Source organism: Carettochelys insculpta, chromosome 25 (assembly GCF_033958435.1).
Source record: "Carettochelys insculpta isolate YL-2023 chromosome 25, ASM3395843v1, whole genome shotgun sequence".
Classification (NCBI taxonomy): Eukaryota; Metazoa; Chordata; order Testudines; family Carettochelyidae; genus Carettochelys; species Carettochelys insculpta.
Genome location: NC_134161.1, coordinates 16,336,676 through 16,350,662, shown reverse-complemented (window position 1 = coordinate 16,350,662; position 13,987 = coordinate 16,336,676). Strand labels below are relative to the sequence as shown.

Genomic DNA, 13,987 nt, shown 5'->3' with positions numbered 1-13,987 from the left:
TGTGGCTCAGGGAGCGTTGGCCTCCCTGCTCCTGCAGAACGCCTCCAAAGCATGACGTCTGGTCTCTGTTACACGTTTGCCTGCATCCCTGTGCAAGCTGTTCACAGACATCCATGCTCCTGTGAGTACTCTGTCACCGGGCCTGCACAGTCTCCTTTGCTTCACAGGCCCAGATGATTCAGTACCTTCTGTCTACCACAGGCAGGCACCCGCTGGCAGCATATAGCTGGTTTGGCTGACTGGGCAGCAGCACACAAGGAAGAGCCGCCATGTTTGCTTGCCAAGCCAGGCAATCAACCTTTCATAAATATAAAGGGTATTTTAAAGGAGGGGCAGCTTCAGCTATCTGTGACGTCTGGTCCAAGAAGTTTGCAACTGGGACAGAGTGGTCAGTAGCAGGCATTGTGGGACAGCTGCTGGAGGTCTGTTACAGCTGACACACACAGATCATGCACAAAGTGTGGGACAGGCGCCCTCAGGATGGGAGGCATGAAATTTCACATGGGGGGCACAGCCTGATCAGCTGCAGGGTGTCAGGCTCATCCATCTCATGAAAAACGCTGAAACACGTTACTGGTTTTATGTACGTGTATCACATATCTATACCGATTAATAATGGTTTTACATTCTGCGTACTTATTTTCTTACACATGCTGAAGGCTTTTGTTTGTTTTTTCATAAGAACATAACAAACATTTTTATCAGTTTCAATTATATTAGACAGGTTGGGGGGTCCTGCTAACTGCAGGGACAAAAATTGGGGCCTGATGGAAAAAGTTCTCTCACTTCTGCACTAATCTATGCTCACACTACGTTGATCATAGTATGGCAATAATGACTCGTTTCTCCTGGACGGAGGGTTGTTGCATCACCATCAGTGGGCACTCATGTCTGCCGGACACAAATGTGAGGGTAGACACATGCACAAAGAGGTCAGCACCAGGTGACTTATGCCCACCGAACTTTGTAGTGCAGACTGACCCTGCAAAGCAGAGGTATTCATGCTGGGTCTTCAGACACCTGAAGAACACTGGATGCAGCATACTTTTATTCTGCGTACCTTGGGTTACTGGTAACTGTAGACAGAAAAGTCTTTGAAAATCTGGCTTCCATATACGAAAACCACACGGGGGGAAATCATTTTAGCAGGCAGCATTAAGGCTGAGTTGCTCTCTGTTTTGGCCTCCATTGCAATGCAGGGAAGGTTGTTTTTACTTGAAATCCATACACATATCTATTTAAAAATCCTGCAAACAATAGCTGACGATTACTATCCTGAGCCTGTATATCATGCTAGCTCTTCAAAGGGACAGCTGCCCCTGCTCTCCTGAATTGGTGTGTTTGCTCCCTCCCGTCTCTGCAATGTCTTGCTGCATGTGGGGATTTCTCACATACCTTGAGAGGCATCTGGGTTCCCCTTTCTATTCGGCTGCCCTGCAGACTCAGTCCTTTCTCTTTTCTCCTCCTTTTCATCAGCTCTCTGTGCTCTTTTTGCTTGTTCTGGACCTCAATCAGCACTGTGATGAAAGAGTTCTTCACCTCTTTCTCAAACTCCAGCTCATCTCGACGAGCTAGCTGCTGCACCAGCTCTTCTGAGTAGTCACGGATGGCACCCTCCACGTGATCCAGCAGCTCAGCCAACTCAGCCACTGACATCTGTTCCAAACCTTCACAATCAGAAGAGATACAAATCCACTTAAAAATATTGGCTGCAAATAAGTAATACTGGCCAGAGACTGTGTCTTGTGAGTGCAATGTTGGAAAAGTCTGTAACAGAGAGGCATGGAATTCTTAAGCCTAGATGTTTAAATGAACTGCTACATTAAGTCTATCAACTTAGCTTTTAGAGCCCATCTGTCTGTCGGTGCTACCATTTGTTCAAGAAATCCTCTTAAACTGTAAGAACTATGACCACAAAATTTGACATGCAGCTTCCTCTTACCCTAACTTAAACCAGGGTCTGGGTTTGGTTGTGCCTGGAAAGAGGGAAATGCTTGCAATCCCAGGATTTCCTAAAACATGGAAAGGGAGGGGGCAGAAGGAGGAGGGAGATAAAAGGAGAGACACAGAGAGGAGGAACGCCAGACAGACAGTGGCCACGGGGGGGGGGGGCGGGGGGCGCAGCTGCACCACGAAGGGAGGGGCCAGCAGGGCTGGGGCTCACCCACCTGGCCTGCCACAAATACCAGGATACATCCCTTGCCCCAAGCCTAAAGTCTGTCGTGACCCCCTGCTGGAGAGCCTATAGGCCACAGAAGGGGCTACTGGATGGGGGACAGCTCCCAGACAGCCTGCAAGCCATGGGCGGGGATGCTGAAGGTCGGGCGCAGCCTCTGGAACTGTGCCCCAACCCGACAGTCTACAGGCCATGAGGGGCAGCTGGAGCGGGGCAACTGCCTGGACCCTGCCCACACCCAGGCAGCCTGAAGGCTGCAGGGGAAGGGGAACCCGCTGGAGGCTGGGGCACCTGCAGGAGCCTCCCTCCTCACAGCCTGAAGGTGTAATGAGGGGCACTGGAGGCAGTCCCTAGAGCCTTGCACCAGACCCCAGAGAGGCTGCAGGCTGCAGGATGCACTGGAGGTGGGGGCAGCCTCTGGAGACTGGCCAGCCCCTGGAGAACCTGGGGCTGCAGGATGGAGGGAGTCACCAGAGGCTGGGGGTAGCACCCAGAGCTTTGCCCCTGAGACTAAAATGGGGGGTGACCAGCTGGAGCACTACCCCATCCCCAAGAGGCTGTAGGATTGGGTGGGCAGCTGCAGGCTGGGGGCTGTCCCCAAGGTGCTGCCCCCCACCTGCAGCTCCATCCTGAGACCCTTGCCCTAACTTCTGCACCTCTCACCTGCCATGACTCCTGCCTGCATGCCCACCCCCTGCCTTGAGCCCCCACCAACCCTCTGCCCTAAGCCTCTCACCCCTGCCCCTACTCCCCCGCGAACCCTCACTCCAGTCTTCGCTTTTCTTCAGTCTTGAAAAAAACATGTCTATTCTTCATTTATTTTCAAAATATTACTTCAGCTAAAGGGCCAAGCAATGCAGGGGCATCCAGTAGTCTACTGGGAGTCTATTTTGGTAGTTTACTTCAGGAGGCGTGTATCTGAAGACCTCAAAGTGTTTTATAATCACTCATGAACTCTTACAATTCCCCTGTGAATAAGTTTCATCTCTTTTCACAGATGAATAAAATGGTAATACCCCAAAAAGGGGTTGTTCTTGTTTTTTTAAGTGGGAGTTGAGAGAGGACTTTTGTCTATGCTCTTTTGCGTCCTCTTTACCATAGTGATCTAGTAACCAAACCGTATCCTAGCCAATCGCTCTAGCACATTAGACAACAGAATTATAGGGGGAAGTCCATGTCAGATGGATGAGAGGTATTTATTTAAACAAGACTCACTATACCTGGTGCTACAATACCCCCATGTCCAAGATCTAAATAGAACCCTAGCAAACACCTGAACAATCTCAAACTTCCTAAGCCCCAACCTGAAGTCCCCCTTTGCCCTTCCCACATGGCCTCACCTTCATAGGACCAATTGTTGTTAAAGGTTTGTGTCAAAACCTGCATCTCCTGCAAAAGAATTGAATCAGCCTGAGAGGAAGTTTCTCCTCCATCATCTTCCTCCAAGATCTCCTCTTCCTCTTCAGGATCTGGGGAATTCTGCATCATCTCCTCAATTTCTTCAATTACCTGATAAAATTACATGAATGTCAGTCACTGAATGGTGTTTTAATGACTGATGGCTGGATTCACCACCACCAAGTCATTGCTGATACTTGGTAAATAACACGCTTTAAGAACAATAGCTGGGGAGCATCTGCACCCAGAATTACAAAAGTTATTAACTGCTTTTTTAATTTCAGATATTACTACATAAGCAATGATCAGTAATATTTGTGTACATATACGCATGGTGTGCTAGCAGATCAGAATACCCCCGGAACATGGAACGGTAGCCATAGAGAAACCAATTGTAACAAACTAAAACCATCCAAACTTTCAGAAGTGCTCAGCACCCAACAGCCCCCTGCAAAGTTTTCTCGAACCTTTTCCATTCATGGGTGGATTTTTCACATCCTTGGGCAAAATAAGTTTTATGTGCACCACCAGTAGAAACACATGCTGCTGGCTGTGGGCGCTCTGCAGATGGTCCACAACTGAACCTCTCCTGAGCAGCCACACATGTGCCCAGCTTCAGGGAACAATGTTCCCATGAGAGTCATGGAACTAGGAGTATGCTGCTAATTAAGCCACTTATTTATGCAAGTAAAGGAATGGCCCCACTATTGAGGGGAACTTTCCAGTCTTCTACATGATCCCGGTGAAACCATCTACACTATCCCAGTGAAAGGATCTGAGTCCCCGCTCCCACTTCCTTGACCCAGAGGCCTCTGTGAGCTCAAGGGCTCGCTTCCACTCTCCTGTGTGTCAGAGCCCTCAGAACTCCAACAAGACCAGGGCCAGGGTTCCCGGGAGCCTCAAACCCCAACCTTGGTGTAGTCACTAAGAACAGGGGCTGGGCTGTCTTCACTCTAAGATGCTCTCTCCATGTTGAATGCTTCCCTGACCCACTGATCACACACACAGTTCAAAGAAAATACAGTTGATTAAACAGTACTCCATTCCTCACAAAGGAAAAGTAATTGGAAGGTTAAAGGAAAACCTGTCACCTCCGTGGCAGGGGAGATTCCAAACAGCATCTCCAGAACGTCAGGGCAGCTTGCAGACTGTTCCTCACAAGTCCCAGGCCCCCACCCAGGCCATGCCTGTGCTGCAGGGATGTCATGCATTGGACAGTCACTCTAGTGGCAGCCATGGGACATCAGGCTCTAGGCCCTTCTCTCCAGTGTCAACCCAGTCGGGGGTACAATCCCCGCTTTGGGTCTGGTTTGCAAGACCTCTTGGCTGGGGGCATCTCCCTGCTCCAGCCCAAGCTTCACAATCCTCAGCACAGATCCTGCTTTGCCTCCAGCCCCCTGGGCTGCTTCTCTGGCCCCAGTTCTTGTATCAGCTCTCTGGGCTGCGGCTGCTTCTCTCTGGCTGGTACAGCTAGGTGCCCTGTTCTCTCCTTAGCTCAGCCTCATTCAGTCTGTCCCAGGCAATTCCAGCTCACACAGAGGATGGGACCTGCCAACGCTGTGACCCCCTCATTGGCCTGCCCACCCTCTCAGTCAGGCTGATCTACAGCATTGGCCGGTCCCCACTGCTCTGACATATGGTCAATCTCGGGGTCCTAACTTCTCATCTACGCTTGCCCTTCCTTGTGGTTCTGGGGGTTACTTAGCTAAAATCTTTAGGGTCAGCTAACATGGCCCGTATATTTACATACCCAAAAAAGGATTTATTTAGGCGATGGACCATAAAACACCTAAATTTGAATATTTTGACCTCTGAAACACATTGTGGAAATTAACAAGACAAAATAAAATGATTTAAGGTTATCAAAGACAAAACCACTGAGTGGACTTGCAAGTCTTCTGGGAGTTAAAGGGAGCACTTAAGGTGCATGAGGAAATTGCTGACAAGCGGAATGATTTTGAATCAGTCTTCATTAGGGGATGATGGGGAAATACATGGCTTGGGCTTACTTCTCTCTGGGAACTGAGTCAGAGACTGAGTTCTCACAAGAACAGATGATTAATCAACCTGCAAGTTACTGCAGCCCTGAGATCTGCAGGAACCGAAGACTGATGGCATTGGGCTGACAGCAAAATAGGCAACTTAGTAGCAACTGTGACGCCTGTATATTAAAAATGTTTGAGGTAAGCTGAGGCTACAGATCAGTGAGCCTCACTTCATGAAACCCAACAGAAACAACCATTAATGATAAAACTATAAACACAAAAAGGTGATGACATTGCTAGGTTAACCCCTGCCTTCACTAACAGTGATGTCAGCTTCCATTGCTTCATATCCACCTTCCTACAAGCATGTCTGCTGTGCCCTAAACTTCCCGTACAAATGGGAAAAGTTCCCAGACTTCATAAAGCCACTGCCTGGGTCCCTCTTCAAGTAACTCCTCAAAACTCATCTCTTCCATAACACCATCTGCAAACTGCAACCTGACAATGGCTGGGCATGCAGAAAGCTGGGACCTCTGCAGCTGGCCAGCTGAGGGCCTGTACGTCCCATATTATTTACCAGCCCATTGCTTCTACAGCACCTCAACCACTTTTCCTCATCCACTTACCTTTTGAACTGTAAGCTCTTTGGAGCTGATGTAGTCATTTACTGTATGTTTGTACAACACCTAGCATACTGTACCATGAGGGGCTCTGTCACTGTAAATGTTTACGACTAATACTAAGAATAATAATTGGCCACAGTTGCAAAAGCCTTACACTCAACAGCATTTCTGTGTATCTGTCTGTAATGCAATTGATTTTAAAAGCAGCATCTGATCAACTCCAACATTTCAGAGGATGTTCCAGGTATCGGTGGTATTTGAAAAATCAGAAAACAGAGAGGGAGGGAGGGAGAAAGACAGACATGAATTCTAACAGACTAAAGCCGTTGTATCCAATATGCTTTGCGTATGCCACATGCGGAGAACTGGACGATGCGGTGTGGTGAAGCGGCTTGCCAGAGCTGCAGATGTGACGCACCCTTTGCCCATTCTGCGCACGTGCCCCACCACTTGGTGGGACAAGTGCATGGTGGCAGCGGCAGCAGCTCTGGAAGAGGGGACTGTGACGATCTTTACATTTCTTTTGGACACCCCTGGGCTAAAGTACCAGAGCTGTAACTATAGCTGGGAAATGGGCAGACTGTGATGTAGATTGTTGGCCTGGATTTGATAGAAAACCTAATGCGGATGGAATGGGATCAGAATCAAACTAAGATCCCACTCTCAGAGGGGAAGGCCACTTCCCACAAGCCCTGGGAAAGGTTGGAAGAACCAGCATTCCCATCTGTGGCCAGCTGAGTCCCTTGGCCCTAGATTACCCACTCCACCCCAGGAGGCTCAGTGTGGTGCTGGAAAGGTCAGCTGCACTCAGACCTCAGAATTACCTGTGTGACTGACTCTTTGGAGGGGGAGAGAGAGAGAGCGAGTGTCACACACCCTGGCTGCTGCTCGCATATAATGTTCATGCTGAACTACTCACACCTCAATCACTTTTCCTGTCATGCTGCTCTCTCATGGGTGCAGAGCCATCGGAGCCATCAGGGTACCCAAGTCTGAAGTTAACAGGTGGGAGTTAATAGGAAGACATTCACTGCATGGAGAAATTCTGGGTTTGTTGAGACTATTATTACGTTTCTTGTCCTAAAACCTCATCAAATGTTTCCAGGGTGTGAAATGTGGGTTATTCCCTGGTATAGAAGTCTTCCATCTGCCTACAGTTCAGATTTCTGTGGAGACCCACAAAGGTTCAGGGGTGCTAGTGGTAAGGGCATTGCTGTGCAAGTGGAAGGGGTAAAACACATCAGCCTCCATTAGCTCTGTACCATGCAAATAGAGCAATTTCCAAGGAAGGGAAGTTATCTCCCCTGCAAGTATCCAAGAGGAACCAAGTCACCTTCCCAGTGAGAGTCCCCTTGCCAAAACTGCTTAAAAAGTGCATACATTTGGCTTATTTCCGGTCCAATTGGCATCTGAATGCAACATGTTGATTAGGTTTTTGCTTGTAGCTTTTTGCTTCTTTTTATTGATTGGCAACCGCCTGAGCCCACTTACACTGCAAACAACAAGGACGCTGAGTAGAAAACTGATGAAGGGTCTGGCCCAAATTTTAAGGGTGAAATCTCCATACTAAAAACTGCAGTATCCAGTGGGGCGATAAAACTGCTTAATCCAGATGTTTCAAAATCAGAAACCCGCGACAGTAAACACCTGCAGAATAACCTGTCCCTTGGGTAGTTTTTGCCTACCTGTATCATGTCCTTTGTTATTCTTGTAACTGACTCACTACTAAAAAAAAACCATCTGCTTGACAGATGAGTAGCCAGGGGGAAGAAGGACGCATTTGTTCACATTAGCCACAAAACCAAGCCTCTACAATTTGGTTCATTTTAGCTTAGTGTACATGAGTCCACACGCAGTAGAAGAGTCTGTTTTTTCCAGTGTTCCCCCTTACAGTGAGGACTTTTGGCCTTCCCTGATGCAAAGGAGACCACGAGCATCTTACAGTAAAGAGACAGTCACCAGCTCTCAGCCCTTTATCAGGACTATCGTGCTTTGATCTGCTGAATGCAATAATTGCAGAAAAGACCATTTTTAACAGTGTGAGCAGCATTACCTCTGAATGACCTCTGTATCCTTAACAGAAATTCACGAGCACAACAAAGAGCCACTCCCTGCTGCTTTAAGGTTTGTCATATTGTTGATGGACTCAACTTCACTGCCACCCATTCAGGTAAAAATGCTTATATGTTCTGTATGAAAGGTGCCATCCTTGGAGACCCTACTGGCAAAACTTCCAGTGAAGTCCTATCTGAAGTTAGTGGGAACTTTGCTCACATTCGGACTTCAGGTCTAATCTTGTAGTAAAGAGCAGTTCTGATTGTACTGGCCCTCCCTCCTCTGAACATGAGCAGGCTTTGATGCTTATTTACAAGTAGTTGCATTTTGTTAGCAAGTCAAAGGATAAGTGGTGAGTTATAGGGAAGGCAGATTCCCCTTTCACTCAGAAAAAAAGTGCCTTAGTGATTCTTAGCATGCTGGTTGCTGGGGCTTCCTGCTGTTTCAATGGGCAGTCCTTTGTGGATAACTTGCTTAGTGAGGGAAGTGGCTGTTGACGACTGCTCATAGGTGGGGCAAAGAGGGCAGTTGCCCCAGGGCCCAGCAATTCTAAGGGGCCCCAGGGTCCCAGCCACCACTGCTACCACAGCAGTGGCAATCAGGGTCTGGCCCCCTTTGAATTGCTGCTGGAGTGCCACCTCAAATGCTCCACAGGGCTCAGAGGGCAGTGCCATGGTCCAGGCAGCACTGAGGACTGGCTGTGCCAGGCCCTGCCCCTTCCGCCCTTCCAGGAGCACTGAACCACACCCCCATTCACCTGCCCCAGGGCCCATGTTGGCTGTCAGCCCCCTGGAAGCTGTTATGCTTAGTGTAAGGGAGGACTGTGTCTCTCACCACAGCTAAGGTGACTTTGAGGTGAGATTTGGTGCAAGGAAAATATATTGTCAGAATTTCTCTCCTTTCAGAGAGAGAAAAACTTACGAAGGTTCGTGTACCTGATCTGCTGTGAGTAGAGGCTCTTCGTTAATACCAGAGTCATTTTCACTCTTCTCATTGAGTTCTCCCTCCTCCTTCTCGTGGATCTGAAGGAAAAAACCCAAACCAAATGCTAATTGGTCAGCAGCAGGTATAGTCCAAGCTTGGGTTTTCAGTCTAGCATTGATTGTACTGCTTAAACTACTGCTTTCCCTCTAGAAAGCTGAGAAGTACCTGAAAACGAGCTTCACTGCTTCTTCAAAATCCAAGCACACTCAAGCACTAAGCTACAATGCAAGGCCGCCATGCAGCATGCTTTGACGTGTCAGATTATCTCTTGCCTAGAAATATGGAAGGATATTGTAGGAGAAGCGGGAATAACAGAACAAACAACAGAAAAATTCTAAGGTGGGTCTAGGTAACCCACCATCAGCTTTAGTTCTGGTGATCTTCCCTGTCCATTAGATTCCTCACTTACCATGTGTTCTAAAATCGTCCTATGGCTCTGCCATTTCAAACACCATTGCTGATATTTTGAAACTATTTCTAAGAAATTAATCTCAAGGACCTCACAATGCCCCTATCTGGTAAATAGCAACACTTACTGACCCATGTCTGCATACGAACCAAAAGGATTTTTGCTACTTTCAGGCTGCTAAGCATTCTGGTCCTAATTCAGAGACACAATTAAGCAAGAGCTCAATTTTGAGCACCTGAGTAGCCCTACTGAAATCCCTCTGCACTGAAACAAGTCTTTGCAGCAAGAGCTGAAAGTAAGCAGTGCACAGCTGCAACAAGAGCTGGTTGAGGTGTAGCAAAAGCCATTAGGGAGCTACTGAAAATGCTGGCTGGGACCCAGGTTCCAATAGGACAGTACCAATAAGAAATGTCAATTTACTTTCACCCCTGTATACAGCCCACAGTAGATTGGACTGTGCTTGGCAGAAGAGAATCAGAGCCAAGGGTCCTTACTAGTACGTTGATAGCAATGAAAGAGTTGCCACTGTTCTCCTCATGGTAAGGGAAAGTGCATTAATTATTATTATTATTGCTACTACTACTAGCAGGACCCCTGCCCCCTTGTGGTGACTACAGCTGAAGTACTTATTTGCACAGGTAGAATTGGCTGTTTCTAATATGTAAGCCAACATATATTGTGTTGGTTTTTCAATAAAGCAGGGGTAAGAAAACTCTTTATGTCGGGCCCCACTTTTTGTCTCTGGTGTTAGCAGGGCGCCCCCATCCTGAGGGATGGACACAGGAGGGGATGTGAGGGACTCGGGGTGCCCCAAAGATAGAGGAGCAGATGGGGGGGTAACTGGAAGAGAGGAGGGGTGCTCAGGGTTGGGGGGGGGCAAGCAGGGGGACTGCTGGGGCCTACCTGCATCACCAATTCCACCTTGTAGGTGTTGCCCTTGCTGCTCTCCTGGTCATAGATCTTGGTGCTGCTGTAGAGCAGGAAGGTGGTGACCCAGGGCTGTGCTGTGTTAATGGGTGGCAGCAGCACCATCCTGCACCGCCCCCACCCCACATCCCCCAGGCGGCAACAATCGCACTTCACTGGCATCTCAGAAGGCAGGGGTGGAGGTCCCAGTTGGCAGCACATTGTGGGGACCATACTGTCTGCCTTACCAATCCAGGAGCTCACTGGCAGCTTCTGCCCCAGGGAGCTGGCTGGGGCCAGAGTAACCCAAGCAGGCCCAGAGCTGCAAGCAGGCAGGACACAACACTCAGCCAGCAGCTCCAGACCCAGGGATCCAGCTGGGGCCAGGAGAATCCTGGCAGCCCCAGGGCTGGGAACCAGTTGCGACATGGAGCTCCTCTGGCAGCTCCAGCCGTGGGAACCAGGCTGGGGGAAGCCCAGCAGCTCCAGCCCCACGTACCTTCCTCCTTCCTTGCTGCATGATGGATTACCAAATCTTGTGACACAACAAAATAGTCCAATCTTGAATAAGGTAAATGAGATGCAATAAAACAAGTCTTGTTTCTGGCTATAGGATTTACCAAGATCCATACATGTTTTATGATGAAATCAGAAACTGAAGTACCTGACGAGTATTAGTGCTTCTATGGATATACAGAGGTGATTTACCAAACACTGGGCGTTAGTTTCATAAAATTACCAAGAATGATATTGATTTCATGACCCGTATCCTTTAGGTGCCAAACACAAAGGGTGGGTGCCAAACACATGGTGACCACGAGAACCCCAGTCCTGCCCTGCCACCACCTCATCCATACACCGCCTCTTCTGCTTTTCAAATGCAGACGTTTGCACAACTACAGGGTTTCACACAGTTTCAAAGCAGAAACAGTATGGCTAGCCTCAATCTGTTCCTTATCTTGCCTGCCAGCAAACCAAGTCAAACTGCTCCTTTAAGATCTCCGTGTTATTCCTGCTGCATAGTGGCCAGATAACTTTGGCCTTCTACATAGCACACTCCTATTATTTTGCACAGACACTCATGAGTTTACCTTCCACATTCTACAATGTATCTTTAAGTCTGCCCTTCACTTTTTTGTTATAGTGGTTGCACCTGCAGGCCCTTTGTCCACCTCCATGGCTCCTGCAGCTGTCCATCTATCACAGATCTGAAAGTGACACAGGACGACATGTTATTGAGCAAATGCAATTTGTCTGCACGGACAGGACATAATTACATGCATGGAGGAGAACAATGCTTCAAGAGAGGAGGATGAAGCATGCACAGAAGTGAAGGGAATGTGAGTAGAGGTGAGCGTTCAGAAAACAAGAAGCCAAGACTCAGGAGGAGATCTTGAGGCTAGTGGGGCAGCAAACAGAGCTGCTGAGGCACCTGGAAAAGGCACAGGAGAGTCAGTTATAGAACAGAGCCCCACTGCAGCCCATGGAGAATCACATGCCCTGATCATCATGGTCCACAGACCCATCTCCCAGGGGCCCTAGAATGTGGCAGGGATGTAGAGGGGGAGAACAGCACCAAGGGCAGACTTCCACTCAACCCACAGGGATGTTTCCCAGAACAGGAGGCTAATATTCCCACTCCCATGACTGCTGAACAGGAGGGCTGCAAAACAATGCCTGCCCATGCTCACCCTCCTCCTCTGAGCACCTTTTCTGTCTCTAATTCTTTGTGGTCCCTACATAAAAAAGCATGATTTCTCAACATCAGTATTTTTGTTGCTTGTGTTTGGGTGGGAGTGGGTTGCAGGGTTTACAGACCAACACACATAAGACAGGAGGAATCTCATTAACAGCAAACATAACTCGTTTCACTCTCTGGTCATTCACAAAGCTGTTTTTCAAAGCCTCTCAAATTATCAGTGCTCCTGGATGTGCTCTCCTTATCACCCTGGCTGCTCTTAATTAATGGCCAGGCAATTTGCCTCAACCTTCCACCCTGGCACAAAATTTCCCCCCCCTCACTCTCCCATAAATTATGGAGCACACAGCAGTCTGCCACAATAGGAGTGTTGCTTTCACTGAGGTCTAACAAAGCCAAGAGGCTCCTGAATCTGGCTTTAAAATGGCCAAAGGCACATTCTACCAGCATTCAGCACTTTCTCAGCCTGTCACTGAAGTGCTCCTTACTGCATCCAGACTGCCAGTGTATGGCTTCATGAGGCATGGGAGAAAGGGGCAGGCTGGGTCTCCAGTGATAACTACTGGCATCTCTCATCTTCAAGGGTAATTTTCTGGTCTGGGAAAAAAGTTCAATTTTGCCTCTTTCTAAAGAGACCTGTGTTCCTAAAGAAGTGTGCATTGTGCACCTTTCCCGACCATCCCACACTGATATCAATGAAATGGTCTTTGTGGCCCACCAGCATCTGCAGCAACATTGAGAAGCACCCCTTGCAGCTTCACAAACAACACAATCCTGTAGCACCTGGTGATTCACGTACTCTTTGACAAGGTAGTCAGGTGCCAAGATAGGAATAAGCATTCCATCTATCACTCCACTGTTGTTAGGGAACCCACCACAGCACAGCCATCCTGTACAATTCCCAGAGTCACCATCCTTTGTACCAGAAGAGTACTGATTGTCTTGGCTACTTGAATCACAGCAGCTCCCTGCTGTAGAATCACACACTCCATATTGATTCCCAGACTAACCAGTAGCCTGTCTGGTGCTGCAAATTTCCACAGGGCCATTGCCACTCACTTCTTGACTGGCAGAGATGTCCTCCTGATATTGTTGCACTTCTGGGCAGGGGAAAGCAATTTGCTAAGTTCCACAGAAGTGGCCTTACATGTGTGAAAGTTTTGCAGCCACTGTTGATTATCCCACAGCTGGATACCTATGTGGTCCCACCAGTCTGTGCTTGTTTCTTTGGACCAGAACTAGCTGCATCTCATCACCACACTGCTCCCTCTGAGCAGGACTTGCTTAGGAGCTCCAGCATCCTTCAATCCCTAGTGGATGCCACCTATGGAAGGGTTAGTACACAGGGTCAGTGGTTGTACTACTGTTCTTTGGCTGCCTGCTCACAATCTCTACAGGCTGCTGGACTGCCGGGGTTTCCTATGTCTGGAAATAAACCACTGAACTATGAGCATATGTGCAGCCACTTCTGGTGGTGACTCAGCCACACACCCCTCCTCCACTTCACCAATGTAGATCTATATCTTTATATTCCTTCTGCAGGCTGAGCCTCCTCCTCTGCCTTTCATCTGCCTACCCACACAAGGCTTCTCACTATATGCGTTGGACCATGTTTTGTATAAGTACTTGTACAAATATTCTAGCATTTATGGTTGTTGCAAAAGTCTGGATCTGTCAAATGACCAATGACCCATGACCCAACACAAGAACCTTGCTAAAAACTTTGCCCACTTAATCTACATGCTTTAAAAG

General features: G+C 48.3%; 1 protein-coding gene across 8 annotated transcripts in view; it reads right to left on the bottom strand.

Annotated features, from left to right (window-relative positions):
* The window catches only part of FEZ1 (fasciculation and elongation protein zeta 1), a 54,298-nt gene that overhangs the window by 18,113 nt on the left and 22,198 nt on the right, over window positions 1-13,987 (bottom strand). For 6 of the 8 annotated variants that reach the window (XM_074977095.1, XM_074977093.1, XM_074977092.1 and 3 more), the window contains 3 exons: window positions 9,173-9,259; window positions 3,517-3,685; window positions 1,396-1,667 (listed from right to left, as the gene is read on the bottom strand). In XM_074977095.1, the coding sequence (XP_074833196.1) occupies window positions 1,396-1,667; window positions 3,517-3,685; window positions 9,173-9,259 (528 nt within the window). The remainder of the gene's footprint in view (window positions 1-1,395; window positions 1,668-3,516; window positions 3,686-9,172; window positions 9,260-13,987) is intronic. The other 2 variants (XM_074977099.1, XM_074977098.1) reach the window with 2 other exon arrangements.